The sequence below is a fragment of the Malus sylvestris genome, chromosome 2, assembly GCF_916048215.2.
Source record: "Malus sylvestris chromosome 2, drMalSylv7.2, whole genome shotgun sequence".
NCBI lineage: Eukaryota > Viridiplantae > Streptophyta > Magnoliopsida > Rosales > Rosaceae > Malus > Malus sylvestris.
This window is the reverse complement of record NC_062261.1, coordinates 4,743,574-4,760,270: the sequence shown is the minus strand read 5'-3', so window position 1 is coordinate 4,760,270 and position 16,697 is coordinate 4,743,574. Positions and strand designations below refer to the sequence as shown.

Sequence of the window (16,697 nt, the reverse complement as noted above, 5' to 3'; positions counted from 1 at the left end):
TTACTTCTTCATGCCGTTTCTTCTTGTGCTTAGGGCTGGTTTGGGAGTGAGGTGCTTAAAAAAAAAGCACCAATGAAAAAAAGATATGAGGGTTTTAGGTGTTTGATAAACTGAAAAAAATTGCTTATTTTGAAAGCTGCTGTGAGAATAAGCTGAAATCAAAGGAAAAAGCTGAAGCTGCTATTTGTAGCTTTGGAAAACTGGCTTTTTTTCAAAACACACGGAACTACAGTGCTCCTTTAATGAAAATATCCACTATCAGAATGTTTTTTTTTTTCCAAAAGCACTTTTATAAAAAAGTTTACCAAACACTCTGCTGATTTATTTCACAGCCGCTTATTCTCACAACAGTTTTTTTTTCAAAGCACAGCAATACCAAACCAGCCCTTATTCACACGACGTGTCCCTAACTGGGTGACACTAGCCCGCTCTTAGTTTTATTAATTAATCATTCTCAGTAAAATAGTTTTGAGAAATTTTATTTAAATCAATCTAATCTATTTCTATATCGAACTTACTCTTTGCACTCATTTGATTTTTAACTAAACTATTAATATCTTTTTAAACTCAAATTTAATACCTAATAAACCCCCATAAACCCTATTCAATATGTGAATTACTTTTTACGCCCATTTGATTTTTAACTCAGAAGCTGCCGCAGCAGGCTATGTTCTTCAAAACCGAGTGCCAATTTTTCTTAGTGTCCTCATTTTTCTTGAATTCCCATAGCTTGCATTTTTGCAAAGTCTGCAAATTTGCAAGATAAAAATCAATGGCTCTTAAGGCTGTTCATGTCTCTGATGTTCCAAACCTCGATCAAGTCACAGAAAATGTTGCCGCATTGGCCGTACATTGATGCCATGATTTTGGGGTGACAGAGAAGAAGAAAAAATATATAAAAACAGAAGAAGCAATCCTTGCAATATCTGCAAGTTTTTTTTGTATTTTGGGTGCAGATTTTGTATTAGGACTTTTATGCAATACTATTTGCACCAATAGCTACATTGATGCCATGATTTTGGGGTGTAGTCAAACTACACCAACATAGAAGAAGAAAAAATATAAAAACAGAAGAACCAAACGGAATCCAAGGTCCTTGCAATATCTGCAAGTTTTTTTTGTTTTTTGGGGTGCAGATAGATAGTGGAAGACTAATTGCAGCAATTTGCTGTTGCAGAAAGATAAGCAAACTATGCAGGATTGATTGAAAAAAAAAAAATTTAAAACCAACATACTCATCTTCTAAACTCTAAAAAGTTGAAATCAAACGAACAAAAAAATTAATAAACGTAGGATGAACAAAGAATGATCGTAGGGTTTAATTATAGTGTTTGGGTTTATTGATAAATTTGAGTTTTATTATTAATTTCATTTTATACTTAATAGTAATTATGCAATAGGATAAAATAGGCAATTAACATTTAAAATTTTAAGTTGCGTGTAAAAAAAGGTTACATGAGTTTAAATAAAATTTCCCCATAGTTTTTTATATTGGCTTATTTTTAGTTGCGCATCAACTTGATTTTGATATCACTAGATGTAACTCACTCAAAAGTTCGCTTTACCTTCTTAAATAGTTTATCATATTTTGGTTTCTTCAATCAAATAGCCTTTAAAGTCGCAAATGTGGATAGGTAAAAATGTAATACAATTTCATTTTAACTATACCTCATAGAAATTGATTTGATCTCAGTTTGCATCTTTGGAACTTGATTTTGATTTCACTGTGGTCCTTGAAACAGATTTTTATCACATTTTTCCCATTAAAACTCTAAAAGTTGTCATTTTATAAATCTCCACTATGAATTGTTTGAATGTTAATGCATGGTGGAGATGAATTTGATTATAAATCTCCACTATGTGTCCACATTCAACAATCATAAAATATTTATTTTAAATGAAGAAATTAAAGATCGGAATTTTTTTGGGTTTATGTGCTTGAGTTGCAGAGATCTAAAAAAAATAAAAAAGAATTTGATTAGCCTAGTGCACTCAAATGATACCCAACTGATGACATTTGTTTCAATTCGACGGATATCAAATCAATCTAGAGAAGCAGTGAGAGGAAGAGGCTGGGTTGATAGTGAGCAAGAGAGGAGGAGAGTTGTCGCCGGCGAGATGGAGATGGTAATGGTAGGTAAACGACGCCAGAAAATCAAGCGAATTTTGACTTTCGAGTTTCAGTGAACAAAATAGGATCAAAATAGAGCGAATTTGATAGAAAAAGCAGAAACATTTTAAGTTTTAAGAAGTAAAATAATGAAGTTTGAGTTACAATAAATAAAATAAAATTAAAATTGAATTTCGATAGTTAAAAATAAGGAAAACTAATAAAAATGGCTTGAAAACTTTGAGTTTTAACGATAAGAACAAAATAAAGGGTAAAGTGAATAGTACCAAGTTTGATTTTTTAATGTAAAAATATGATTTTTCGTTAAAGTGGTTAAAATGAACAGTATCATGAATTTTTCCGTTAAAACTCTCTTAAAAATAAGCCTTTTATATTTGGCCGAAAAAGGAAATGACTTCAATGCTACGTTTGAATTTTAATTAACGATGAATCTGCTACATTTACATTACTGACCTACTTTATCTCCACGTGCAGCGTCAGATGAGATTTATCTATCTGTTCTCCTTTTGTCAAATCCAACTTTTGAGATTCTCTCCATAATGCAAATGGAATTATGATTAGGAAAGACTTTTCAAGTAATTGGAATAAAATATAATTGAAGAATTTGAAAAAGAATGTGTAGACGAAAAAAAAAAATTAAAGTGTGAAAATCACTTTTTTTTTTTAAATTACGATCGATTTCTGTCTTTTAACAAATATTATTAATTTAGGCCACTTTTATTTATTTTTCTTTATTTTTGAATTCATTGAAACATTTAGGACCACTTTTATTACATTACGTCTTATTTGACAACAAAAAGAAGATTTAGGGTGATGTGTTACCGATGCGAGATAGACCGGTTGATTACAGTAGCATGTTCATCCTTTTGGATCCGAGTCAGAATTCCACGACTCTGTTAAAATAGTTTAGAATAAAATATAAACTCAGTGATACTTTCAAACAAGTTTTGAACCTTTAAAATTAGAGAATTTTAACAAAAAGCACCCGGTATTGTTTACTTTAACAAAAAACCACATTTTTACACTAAAAAGTCAATCCTGGTACTATTCACTTTACCCTTTATTTTGTCCTTATCATTAAAACTCAAAGTTTTCAAACCCTTTTCATTAATTTTCCTTTAAAATTGATGAATATACATGTGTAATTCACATTCACAACTTCATTCAATCAGGTCACAAATATTTCTTGACAACACACAAAAAATTGAGGATGCAATGAAAGAATTACAAGTCGCCAAGTACATATATGTAAGAAAATCTTCTCATCTGCAGAGCAGAAGCAAAGTTTGTAAGACGAACAAAAGCAGTGACTCATACGTTATTTCGATGGAGCCTGTTAACTTCGACAACATATATATATGCTCGACATTTCGCACGCGCGCATCCTCGACAAAGAATGGAGATAAAAGCAACTATATATACCTTCATACAACGCATTCTGTGAATTGTCATTTTTGCGGAAGTAGCTTCAGGCATGGAGCAAGCAACTACCAAATCACGGTAAGTTAGTGTTACCAAGTCCCATGGACTCTGCGACTTCTCTAGCGGAAAAATTGTCTGCTTGAGCCTGCATATAGAATCCACATTTAGAAGATATACATACGATATTGTATCATGACCGAATGTTGGCTTCTCATACAAATTATAATGCTGAAGTAGTATCCATACCTGAAGGCTATGCAGCAAATACATCAAAAAGAGATGTACAAATACCTGCGGCATATGATTTATTCTGGTTATTTTGTAATTCAATACGCTCTAAATAGTATGTCTGCCTTTAAACACGTGTTTAACTTTTTTACCAGGTAGAATAGTAAGATAAGTCGAGCTGTTGGATACCGCCAGAGAAATCTTGTGGCCCTGACTGCCCCTGAATCTAACATTTTTGCTGCCTTCTGCAACTGCATGAGACGAGGTGAAATGTAAGAGTGAGGAACGGAGAACAAGAATGGTGATAGATGTAAGAAAATTATTTACCTGTATGCTTGCCCCAGCCATATGACGATGATGCAACGGAAGAGTCCTGAAGATGTTATATTTTCGTTAAGTTCCATCTAAAGACGAACAATTATAACATATTACTTGGTACTTAACAAGATGCGAAAAGAATGAAGGGAAATCATGTAAAAGTTCCTTTTAAAAGAGTCAACATACTCAAGTGCCTTCATTTCAGCGTCTTCTTCCCAGGATGCTGATGCCCGACGGGAAACTCTACTTCTTTCAGCCTCCACCTGCATATAATATGGATTCACAATTTCATATAGAGAAGGGAACATATGTCGTACCCAGTGCACAAGGCTCCCGCTTTACGCAGGATCTGGGAGAGGTGAATGTCGGCTAACCTTACCCCCATTTATGGAGAGGCTGCTCCCAAGTCTCGAACCCGAGACCTACCGCTCATGGGCGAAGGCACTTGCCATCGCACCAAGTGCGACCTCTTAGAGAAGGGAACATATGAGACCGAAAAATTAAAAGTAAATGGACTCTCAAATCTATACAAAAACTATCATGTAAGCAGCAAAAAACACCTAGAAACAGACCTGTGCTTCCTGGATACGCTTAATTTCCTTTTCCAAGTGAAACTCTGCTGCAGCTTTTTCACTAGCCATGGTTTCTAATTGTGTTTGCTTGTAGTACTGAAAAATAAATGGAACAAGACATGTCAATAAAGACACAATATCTGACCATTAAATTAGTGTTCTTGAGTGACATTACCAGTAGATCAGTGAGTTCACGATAGCGTTTCTCTAGCTCCATGTGTTCCTGCAAAATGCAAAATATAACCAGGAAATAACATAGAGCTCGAGATAACGTAGTAAAAATCTTCGTATGATGAAGATATATGAAAAGAGAGGCAGCAGTATCACCTGGCGTGAGTAATGCTCTGCATCCCTCTTCATAGAAGCCATTTCAACTCTCATTTTTTGTACTTCAGCCTGAAATCAAGCATTTCAAGAAGCGTTATATAAACAAGTTGTTCGACAAGGCAAAAAATTCAGAGCACAAAGCTATAAACTGATAATAACAACACTGTTGGGCAACAAACAAAGGACTCGCCTCCAACGAAGAAAGCTTGCCCTCTGCATCCCTCTGACCTTGGCGTGCACGTTCCACTTCTTCCTGCCATGCCTGCACCTTAGTATTCACAACTGTAAGTGAGTACAATAATAACGTGGGGAAGCTTTAAATATGCTCAATTAATTTGGGCTGGGCTGGGTGCCCATGTGACAATGAGACGATACTTGCTACCAAGTAATAGAAATCACACTTGAAGTTTAGACTATAACAAAATGCAGAAATAAAATGGATATCACAAAGAATACCTGAATTGCTTGATTTGCCTCTTCTGGCGACTTCTTTTGCCCACGCCGAACTTTAGCTTCCATTTCTTGCAGCTCTTGATTTAAATTGGCACATTCAACCTGATGGCACATAATGTTAATTATCCAAGGATCTTAAGACAGTATTATGTTCCAGACATGAACAAAAACATTAGTACAAATATAATATAGAATGTTTATTATACCTCAAGCAATGCCATCTTCTGCTCAAGCTCTGATGCCTTTGCAATCCTCTCATCTGCTATTCTCTGAATAGGGAAGCACTTGGAACGTTCAGTATATTATGCTCAAACTCACATATGTATAATTCATTGAAATCCCAGAAAAGCATGAAAATTCAATGTCTTCAGAGTTCAGAGACAGAACATGGAATCATAGATACAACTCCTGGAAAAAAGCTCATTGACGAAACAAAATTTGTAAAACTTTCAAAATATTGTAACAAGTTCATCAGAAATAAAAACCTAATATGCAAGCACTATTATATGGTTCATGTATAAAGGAACTAAGAATGTCAGTAATCATAAGCTTCTAAAGAGAAGAAAGAGAACAAAAAACTCAAAAATATAATGGTATATACATTTTTTTTAATCAAGTAATGGTGCATAGCAAAGAGTCACAAACTTGAGAAGCGCTCACTTTACCTGGATCCTTGCAAGGGCTGTGGATGCCTCAAGGGCTCTGTGTTCCAGTTCTACTTCCCTTTCCATGGCAGCCTGTTTTACCAGAAAGTGATTATCGCAGTGTAAGAAAATAACCAGAAGTACAGAAATTACTGATAATACTAATGTTGTAGGTACATACCATTTTGGTTGCACTATGTGCGGCACGCTCTTCTTCTGCTCTACGTTCTACAGTAGACAACTCCTCTCGAAGAGCCTAAAGAATATTTTCCTAATATTTCAGGTTCAAATGATAAGATCCAAATACACGCAAAGAAGAAAAATCATAAACTCTAACCTGCATCATCCTTGTCTCTGTCAGCTCCCTATTTCTCATCATAGACTCCATGTTTGCCTGATTGGAAAATAATAATAATCAAGCTATTATTTAAGCCTCAAACTGGTCAAAAATCTAAGTCAAGAACATTCATAATTGCATGAACAGAATAATGAAAAAGTTGAACAAGGTACTTCACACAAACCAGGCATAGAGAGAGAGAGAGAGAGAGGAATATCATGCATCAATAATTAAATGTGGTGCATGTAATGAACCTGCAGCGATGCCAGACTCCCTTCAGATAAGGCAGCCTGTTTCTTAAGTCCATCCATGGAACTGACAAGTGCCTCAATTTCCGAATTCTTTGCTGCCAAGGCCTCAACCATATTTGACTCTATTCTCGTCACTTCACTTTTAGATGTGGACAAATCTTTTTGTAGTTGCTTTATGTGAGCCTCATACGACTTACTCAGCTCTCTCTATCAAAATAGCAGTAACATGAGACACCAATAGTGTTAGATCATATGCCTCAAAGGTTGAAACTTCACATAACCTGAAATAAAAAATAGGAATGTATCTCACCTCAGACACGAGAAGCTCCTCTAGCTGTGCATTTTCAGATTTGTATTCTTGAAGTCGGGATGAAAGTCCAGCACAAACCTAATAGTCAATAATAACCAAAAGATTAACAAAGACCTAAAACAGGAAACTTCAAACCAATAAGAAATTTCTAAAGGGGGCAGAAAGCTTCTTAGAGCATATGTGAAACAGGCTTATTCGACTTATGGTGACCTTTTACGAGAGATCGGCTGAAAGAAAGAAAAACAGAAGTCAGTAGAGCTTACCCTTGCTAACCTTGCTTCTTTAGACTGACCAGTGGAAACAGCAGTTTTAAGCAATCCTTGAGCCTGTAAACCAACTAAAGAAACTATTCAATCATAGCCTATATGGCAAGTTAACTAGATTCAAAGCAAAAAGCATAGACGCACACGAGATATCACCTCGTAATAAATAATTTACCTCCTCAATTTGATCCTGCTCCTGTACTTTTAAAGGAGAGCTACCAGATTTATGCTCAATTGGCTTACTTTTCTCAACAACTGGTTCCTCATTGCCATCAGCGACTTTCGGTTGGGTTTCTCTGTTACTGATGGCATCTGTATTTATAGACTCTGTTCTCCCTTGGTCAATTTCTGGATGAACATCTGAATTTCTAGATTTGTTATCTTGGCCAGCACCAACTGATTCAACCTGATGGTTTTCATCCACAACCTCAACTTCTTTGGCAGGTGATGGCAAAGGATGTTCTTCACGACCATCCGAGTCAATCTCATTGACAAGCTTACCATTAGAAGTTGATGTATTAGCCTCCCTATCAGTAAGACTTGTTGAAGCTTCTGCTTGTTCAGCATTACTTTCACCAACTTCAATTGCCCGTGCCTCTGTTAAGAGAATGTTTATTGTGGGATCTTTCTCATGATTCTGTTGCTGCTCGTTGAGGGTTTGACTTGTAGGATCTGCAGAGGGTGCCCCTTCATTTTCCTTTAGATGAGCATCACTGTCTTTTTCAGGTGTCAAGTCTGTTTGTGATGTCAACGTACTAATCTGCTCACGTGCAGAATCACTCATTTTCTGAGATTCATTTGTGGACTGTCTCTTTTGAGCCTGAAAATATCCAATGTAGACCACAAACTTTATATACATATATTCATGCGTGTGTGAAATATAGCATGCTGTATTTTCATGAGTAATCTGGCAATACCTTGGTCTTCGAATTTTTTCTCTTGGCTTGAGATCCTTGCCCATTAGAAGCTTCAGAAAAGGAAAACATAAATAAAAATTTGCAACAATTAGGTGGTCTTCAAGGTCATCTAAAAGACAGTAACTTGATGAAGTAAGAATATTCTAGGACCCATTAATAAGGCTCTGAACTGCATCCTAACAGCATATGTAAAAACAACGAAGAGGAGGCACCAACTCATTAGTGGGTAAAGTCTTTTGGCAGCGTCCAGACTTCAAACCAAAACAAAAATAAAAAGATGCAGGGCAATTCGAAGAATACCTGGTGATTGGGAAGGCGACTGATCATCCAACTCACTGACAACCAGCTTTGCCCTTCGATCAACAACTTCAAACAAATCTGAGGCCAAAGAAAAAAGTTACAAACTTTACACATCAAGGGCACAAGAAATGTCGCAGTAATACAAGGAACTCTGACATGGAGCTTCTACAGGGATGATCTATATATTCAAAAATACTATTTAATCACCGTTTTTCGGTTTATGATGACTCCAAATTGAAATTTCTATTTCAAAATGAAGTTCTAAACACAATTCAATAAAGAAATGCCCAATGCCAATGACATCAGAATCACCAAACATGCAAATCCAAACTTAACCCGGTTATCGCAACCATATTATCCATAAAACACCTCAAATAATTACAATTAGTGATTAAGCATAAGATCAAACCCAAAACACATTCAAAATCCATAAGCAAACCAAATTAATTAACAAAAACAAAAAATTAATTGGAACAAACATAGAGGATCCGAACCTTCAGCAGCCTTGAGCCACGAAGACATTGTTACGAAACCGAATTCGGATCTACCAACAACCGCGGCTTAGAGACTGACCAATGGAGCAGCTTCCATGGAAGAAATGGGAGAGATTGCCAAACGGAAAAGCTCGAATTCGAGAGATTGCCAAACCGAAAAGCTCGAATTCGAATGCGTAAAAGCTTCCTGCGATCTGCGTGATATGCGTCCTCCTCTCAACTCGCTCGGGGAGGCGTCAAGGCAGTCGTGACTCGGGTGAGTTGTGGCTCAGTCGTGACTCGTTAGTTGGGACGAAGGTTTTGCGTTAACGAGTGAAACTGAAAGGAACAGAGACGAGTTTGTTCAGGTGAGATCACGACCACCGTATCCGTATTTAGACGTTTCTTTGCCACGTGGATAATGCGTAAGGACAACGTCGTGACGTTGACTAGTCTGGTGGATTCATCATTGGGCTTTTGGACCAAATAAAACATCACTCGGCTTAAACTATTGGCCCATCAAATGTTGTTAGATGTTCAAAACTTAGGCCTAAAACTATATGGGCCTTATAATATTTTGATAGATACTTTTTTTTTCTAAGTCAAATTTTGGGTACTTGCCAACGAGAGTTGGTTGAGTTGGTAAAGATCGTTTTCTTTGTTAAATCAAGGTCTAGGTTCGAGTGCGGCTGCCGGCAATCCTTCTGAGTGGGCGAACTGTAAAAATCAAAAGATGAGCTAAAACCCCATCTGTAAGTTCTCATAGAGGCTTGTGGTATGTCTTGGCCCTGATGAAGTAGCCTCCTCTCAACCTAAACTTAATATTTTGTAACCGAAAAAAAGTATGGGCACTTGATTTTGTTCGAAAATGGTAAGTATATTGAGACGAACAATTGTTTGGCTCCACAAATGCTTTTGGCAATATTTGGAAGAAACACTTAAAAGAGCTTGTAGATTGTAAAAGCGTTTTTAGCGCTCTCTTCAAAAGCATTTTCAAATGCTTTAGAAAACACTTTTTTTTCATAATAATAATGATTTGGAATCTACTTCAAGAAAAAGCACTTATGAGTATAATGATGTTCCTGACTGCTTAAAATAAAAGCGCTTCTGAGAATTCTGCTGATTGATCAATATCAATAGTAGTGCACGTACATTAATTAATTATATGAAGGTTTAATCAAATATGAAGATTTGAAGAGAAAGTGCTTAACAATTTAATTGTGTCCAAATCAAACAAGTCCATATCAAATAAATCATGCACGCATGCATGGCACTCGTCTACTAGGGCGGCTGTGCCATTGGCTCCTCAGAATTTCAGCAATTAAACCAAAAATAAATAAAAAATAGATATGTATTAATATTGATGTTAATACACACACACACACACACACATATATATACACGACACACACACACACATATACATATATATACACGACACACACATACATATATATATATATATATATATATATACACGATGATGATTCATATATATTAGTTGTATGCATTTGCAAGATAAGCATGGGATGAAAGCATCGATCGATAAGAGAGAGAGAGAGATAGGAGGCTCTTAACTGTTTGAGAGAGACGATTCGTCAATCATGCAACTATACATCGCAATCTCCCACCTACTCTTTGCAATTACTGTCGTTTTCTTCCCTTCTTTTAGTTTACCATTTGTTTCTTCCTTTTTTTTGACTCCTCAAGATCTATAAAGCTAATTCTGACAATCTTTCACCTCCTTTTTTTAACCAATACAAGATATCTGACAACTTCTTCAGCAAATTCTGAAGTATATACCTTTAATCATATTTATCAAGAAGCTAATATGACAGCATATGGATTTGCTTCTTGAATTAGTTTATAATGACGATCATTCTTTTATCTGGTTAATAACTTTCCAAATGTAACATTGCATAGGTTAAAGTTTGATTTGTATGGTTTTAAGATCCGTCGAGGATCCTCTTTGTAATGTTATTTCAATTTTTCAAAAATAATAATAATAAAATATGTATAGACGAGTTTATTGAGCAGTAAAATATAGTAGTTAATTTATTCAGTGGGTTAATCAGTTCATCATAGTAGCATGCTGGGTAATAAATATTAATTTATTTCCTCTTCGTATGCATGCATGTGTTGTTGCCCAATTATCTTCAGCAGACTCAAGTTATTTTTGTGTTTCTTTTCAAGAAACTACTCTGTTCTCTATGTATTACAAAGATAACTTTCCCGGATTTTTCTTTGGTAAGATTTGCACGCCCACGTATCATTTTTACGTTGGAGAAGTGATCAAAATATGGAAATAAAGAAAATATGAGACGAACCCTTCAGCTGCTATCATGCAAATTAAATATAGCTGAAATGAAAAAAGAAGAATATATAAATGGGAAGGAAAAGAAAAGTTAGGATCGGAGTTGATCCCCGAAGCCGATAAGCTTATAATGATACCAATTGATTTTAAGAAACTTTAACGAAAAACTTTCGGTACTGTTCATTTTATTGAAAAATCACATTTTTACACTAAAAAGTTAATCATGGTACTATTCACTTTATCCTTTATTTTGTCCTTATCATTAAAACTCAAAGTTTTCAAACTATTTTCATTATTTTTCCTATGATTTTAAGGTGAATTTCTAATTTTCTTCATGGTACTAGGACAATGTTATTTTAGGTGTGAAGCCCAAAGCCTAATGATCCAAATCGTTTGTCTTTTATGTTTTCCCTTAAATATCAAGTCCAAAAAAAATCACGCAAATCTGAAGTCATATGATAGTTGGACTATATTTGTCCATTTTCTTTACAACAAATTAATGTCTTAATCATTTTAAATTTGTTTAATTTTTTATAAAGATGATTTATGAATGCTTTTTTAAAAAATAAACAGATTAAATCATTAACATACATTATAAAGTGGGCCTTATAAAAATATTTGTAAAAAATTGTGTAAAAAAGTTAATTTCACGAATTTAGCTCCACACACATATAGACATATAACACAATAATCGATGTTCACAACACAACGTTCCCTCCCATCAAATTTGTAATAATGTTATTTTCTCTCTCAAAATTATTGTATTTTTTCCGTTAAAGGAAGGAAGATGTCTACTGATTGCCCATTTGTCTTTATTATACGAATAACCTGCCCCAACTTAGAGAGAAATTTTTTATTGTCATCGGAATACATCACCTGTTTTTATATAAGTGGTGATAAATTTTATTTTTTAAGTTAACCTTTTAACATACATATTTCACCATTTATATAATGACACGTGGTATATCACTCATTGTTCCGATCACACGGAAAAATCTCTCCAACTTGCAGACTGAAAATCTGTCCATTAGTCGAGGCTAATGGACGACAAAGACGTTGCTGTCAACTTCAACATTTCTTATTTAAATCACAGACACAATTTGATTAACCACTAACCTAAAAACGAAAAGAACAAGAAACTGAATTATACAATTGAGTACAAATGACCAAATATCTGGACAAACTCATCGAAATGGTAGTATAGCTAGATCTGAAAATTTGTGGCTATCTTTATTTTTCAGTTCTGGACCATCGATCGGCGAAATTGAATAGTAGCTCCCCTAACAACGTAATCAAATTTCGAACCAGATCAACCACTAGTATCACCATCACAAAGAGTGGACTACACAGATAAAAACCCTAAACCCTAATAAATCCAAAGCTCCTCCTCACCAACCTGGAAAGGCAATACATTAAAATCCCACACACACGAGAGACCAAGACAAACATAACGCTCTCTCAAGTCTTCTTTACCATGCAAGTTGCAACTACAGTCGCAGTAGGTACAAGGCCATAGCTTTATAAAAAGAAGAGAAAAATTCACACACATATATGTTAATATATGCACCCTTTCGCTTTTTCTCTTTTCTTACAGCAAACATGTTTTTTTTCTTCTTTTCGAAAAGATAAATCTCGGTACAAATTCGAAACAGTGCAATTGTTGTGATAGGTGAAACTTCGAGGAAAAGATTGATGGAATCAAATTATACTTTCAAAAGTCGATGAAGTATATAGCTCGGTTTCACAATCCTTGCATATTAGGTTCACTCAAATATTACACACAATTTCAACATAAACAAAGTAAACACAACATAAAAAGGCCAAAATAATAGGAAAACTACAACTCAAGACATTCAGGAAGACCCACATGTGAAGACAACAAAAAAATTTAAAAAGACACAGTGGGAAGGAAAATACAAGAATCAAAATTATTGCTCTCCAAAGGGAGAGCCTTGGTTTCATCTAAATCTTAAAGTCTAAAAGCAACTAGTAGATATCCACGTTAAGCAAACACACACCCAATTTCCAAATCATTTTATGTTTTTAATACAAAACTTTTTATCCAAAATAGTCCCTGAGATTTGTATAACACATTATTTTGATCTCTGAAATTGAAAATCAATAGAAATGGCCATTGAGATTGTCCACTATCCATTATTTTGGTTATTCCGTTAAAAACTCCGTTAAGTGTCCGAAACTATTGGCCGGAAGTTTGGGCAATCTTCAAAGCTTCGTAACTCAATCGTTTCTTAACCAAATTCGACCCATAATATATCAAAATGAAGGTAGGAAAGTGTAGAACAAGATTATACCTATTTAGAAGTCCAATGGTTGCCGGAGATGGTCGGAAAATAGTCTGACTGATCCGCAGGAAAACTGGAAAACTCGCAGGAAACTGGTTAAACTTTAAACGTTCATAACTTCTTCAATACTCAACGAAATTGAGTGATTCAAAAAAATGAAAATCATACTTCTTGACAAAGAGAATGGTAGCTTTCTCGATGGCTAACTCGTCGTGGTTTGGCCGGAAAATGGTTCAAAAGTGACTAACTCGATGACCAAGACAGCCACTTTCAAGCTATTTTCCGACCAAACCACAATGAGTTAGCATTCAAGAAAGATACCATTTTCTTTGTCTCGTCAAGAAGTATGATTTTCGTTTTCGAATCACTCGATTTCGTTGAGTATTGAAGAAGTTATGAACGTTTAAGTTTTACCTAGTTTCCGGCGAGTTTTCTAGTTTTCCCGCTGACTAATCACTTTTCAAGCTATTTTCCAACCATTTCCGGCAATTATGGGGCTTCCAAATAGGTATAATCATTTTCTACACTCTCCTATCTTCATTTTGATATATTATGGGTTAAATTTAGTTAAGAAACGATTGAGTTACGAAACTTTGAAAATTGCCTAAACTTTCGGCCAAGAGCTCCAGAACACTTAACGGAGTTTTTAACGGAATGATCAAAATAATGGATAGTGGACAATCTCAGGGATCATTTATATTGATTTTCAATCTTATGGACCAAAATGATGTGTTGTGCAAATCTGAGGAACCATTTTGGCTAAAAAGCCTTAATAAAAAGATCAAAAGTAAATACTTCGCGTGTGTGAAAAATATATATATATATAAAACTTCTTTCTCATATCATGCATTCAGAATCCAATTATACGTACGTAGATTGAGTGATGTTACATACATAACCGGCACATACAAAAATCCTTTGTGTATGTGGAAATATACATTTATGTGCAAATCACAAAGCTGATAGATCAGAAACAAATTAACCGTGGAGTACTCAAGGAAATTAATTAACCGAGTTGAAATTAAATGTTGTGTCCATTCTCCCATCTCATCGACCACGCATGCCATGGTATGATGGAGATTCAAGGGCAGCCGATCGTTTCTGCAACTTGAGATCCTTGTAAAACCTCTTAATAAACTCCTCAGCTTCCCTGTCCACCTGGCTATCACCTTCGTCCTTTAACGGAAACGGCGAGTCCGTTATCCTCAGCTGCCTCACCATAGGGCTCTTCCCAAACCCTGGCAATGTCACAAGCGGGGAGGCCTCCACCGCAATCTCATTATTCAACATCTCAAGCACCTTCTGAACCGCAGTCATAGTGCTAACGTCGTCGTATTGGTACGCACTGGTTGCTTTGGGAAAATAGTGGTTGTGGTGTTTGTTGCGCTTGTTGAAATGAAAAAGGTTGTGAACGGCGGGGCTGTTGCTACAGCTGAACTCGTACTCTCGGGGAGTGACGAAGGATAGGGCCTCGTTTGAGCGGCAGCTGAAGGCGGAGTTGTGGTGGAGCATGAGGTTGTTGGCTATTGCCTTGCCTGCTAGCTTGCCACGTTTGAGCATCAAATGGAGGTCGACAATAAGCTTGCTCTTCGATAAGCTTTTGCGCAACATGAAGAACGCTATGCGTACTAAGTTCCACAATTTCTTTGCCACAACCGGCGGGCTTGGTTCTACTTCCATTTGTATAATTGGGTGATAGAGAGAGAAAGAGAGAAAGAGAGAGAGAGAGAGGGACAGAGATTAAGAAGTTTTTTTTTTTTTTGTTAGTTCGAGCTTGTGAGGGGAAGGGGAAGGAGGTATATAAAGGGGTTAGGAATTATTATTTAATAAATAAATAGATTAAGTTGATAATTATGAAGTGGTAGCGATTTATATCATTCTCTTCTATGGCGAGTGAGTGTTACAATCTTAAGAGAAAGATCAAGAAATGCAAAATAAGTAGGAGAGTTTGTCTCACGCGGTGTGATGAGTGAGGGAATTGGCATTTCCAAATGGATAGGAATTGGTATTTCTAATTATTTGTTATTTGATTGATTTAATATTTTGGTTAGTGCTTATATATATATAAGTTCCTATGATTGGCTTCGTCAAATTACTAGAACGTCCCTGTGATAGGAACCAAATTACTTAAGTATGCTCCCATATGCAATGATTAAATATCTCGGGAAGGTCCCAAGTGTCAAATACACGCAGCCTTTGCCCTACATATTAAGGTATTTGCATCTTAACTTTTTCCATTTGTTTCCTTATGAAATTCAAATCATCCTTCAACTAGTGTTTATGGTGCTTTGAAACGTTCAAGGCTCAAGCATTAAGTTCATAGATTAGAATCTTACTGTATATGTTAGGAAATAGTAACAACATTATTGATTAAATGACATTCAAATACAAAGTCTTGAGTGAGTATATTTTATATAACATTCAGAATTCTCAAACCAGACTAAACAGTGACCTATAGAAAAATCAAACTTCGTTAGACGGTATGTAAGATCTATCATATATTTGAAAGATCATATTATGTACACACTGATGGAAGTTAGATCATAAAAGTTAAAAGTATATGAAAAAAGAGATTGATATTTAAAAGAAATGATAGCTAGTAATGGTTTGTTTAGGTGTGTTTTTATTGCAAGCACAAAATATGTTTAGACAGAGAATTTTTTCTAAGTGCTCAACATTAAAGCTTGGAGGGATACAGAAAAATATATCAGTTCCTTTACTTATATTATGATGTATGGAGTATCACTTAAATACCCGATACCTGAAAAAATATGTCTTTAAACAAAAGCAACTTTGATATTATCAAAAGCATATGCTTAATATGAAACATTTAATCTTATGCTTAATATGATGAGTAGATTAGGGTTTCACATTAACATGATTATGACAATAATACAATGTAGCGGTGTATATTTTTCTAAAAAACTTCTCAACTCGGTCAAGCTTAGTCTCCGACAATCCAAAGTCCTAAAAAAACCGTTGTAATTAAAGAATAAAAGTAATTCTAGAGATAGTTAAGAGTGCTACCTGATTAGTTGTTAATTGTTATATATATATATATATCATATCATATCATATACATGTCACATCTATACTCAATTATGATTAGTTGTAATTAATTGTTAATGTCAATT

General features: G+C 35.2%; 2 protein-coding genes across 3 annotated transcripts; both read right to left on the bottom strand.

The window, feature by feature from the left end:
• Nucleotides 1-3,221: 3,221 nt before the first annotated feature.
• On the bottom strand, nt 3,222-9,315 carry LOC126596235 (golgin candidate 1-like). Of its 2 annotated transcripts, none has more exons than XM_050262760.1 (21): nt 8,968-9,315; nt 8,474-8,551; nt 8,174-8,223; nt 7,432-8,076; nt 7,257-7,319; nt 6,994-7,071; nt 6,687-6,890; nt 6,433-6,489; nt 6,277-6,351; nt 6,117-6,188; nt 5,658-5,720; nt 5,455-5,553; nt 5,189-5,260; nt 4,999-5,067; nt 4,847-4,894; nt 4,672-4,767; nt 4,286-4,362; nt 4,109-4,154; nt 3,934-4,032; nt 3,800-3,844; nt 3,222-3,698 (listed from the first exon to the last, which is right to left on the bottom strand). In XM_050262760.1, the coding sequence occupies exons 1-21, from the start codon at nt 8,993-8,995 to the stop codon at nt 3,627-3,629; spliced, it is 2,136 nt and encodes a 711-aa protein (XP_050118717.1). In that variant the 5' UTR covers nt 8,996-9,315; the 3' UTR covers nt 3,222-3,626. The 2 variants fall into 2 exon arrangements, with proteins under 2 accessions (XP_050118717.1, XP_050118709.1); XM_050262752.1 differs by having other exon boundaries at nt 5,189-5,266; nt 8,968-9,314.
• A 5,068-nt stretch (nt 9,316-14,383) lies between these two features.
• LOC126596227 (uncharacterized) lies at nt 14,384-15,348 on the bottom strand. The gene has a single exon (XM_050262743.1). It carries the CDS (start codon nt 15,241-15,243, stop codon nt 14,611-14,613), a length of 633 nt encoding a protein of 210 aa, XP_050118700.1. The 5' UTR covers nt 15,244-15,348; the 3' UTR covers nt 14,384-14,610.
• Between the last annotated feature and the right edge of the window lie 1,349 nt (nt 15,349-16,697).

Excerpts from the sequence above, each read along its gene's own strand:
- LOC126596227 (XM_050262743.1), bottom strand. The coding sequence starts at position 15,243 with ATGGAAGTAGAACCAAGCCCGCCGGTTGTGGCAAAGAAATTGTGGAAC.
- LOC126596235 (XM_050262752.1), bottom strand. The coding sequence starts at position 8,995 with ATGTCTTCGTGGCTCAAGGCTGCTGAAG. Across the intron at positions 7,072-7,256 it reads AAGAAGCAAGGTTAGCAAGG|GTTTGTGCTGGACTTTCATC; the intron begins GTAAGCTCTACT and ends ATTGACTATTAG. Across the intron at positions 3,699-3,799 it reads ATTTGCTGCATAGCCTTCAG|GCTCAAGCAGACAATTTTTC; the intron begins GTATGGATACTA and ends TTCTATATGCAG.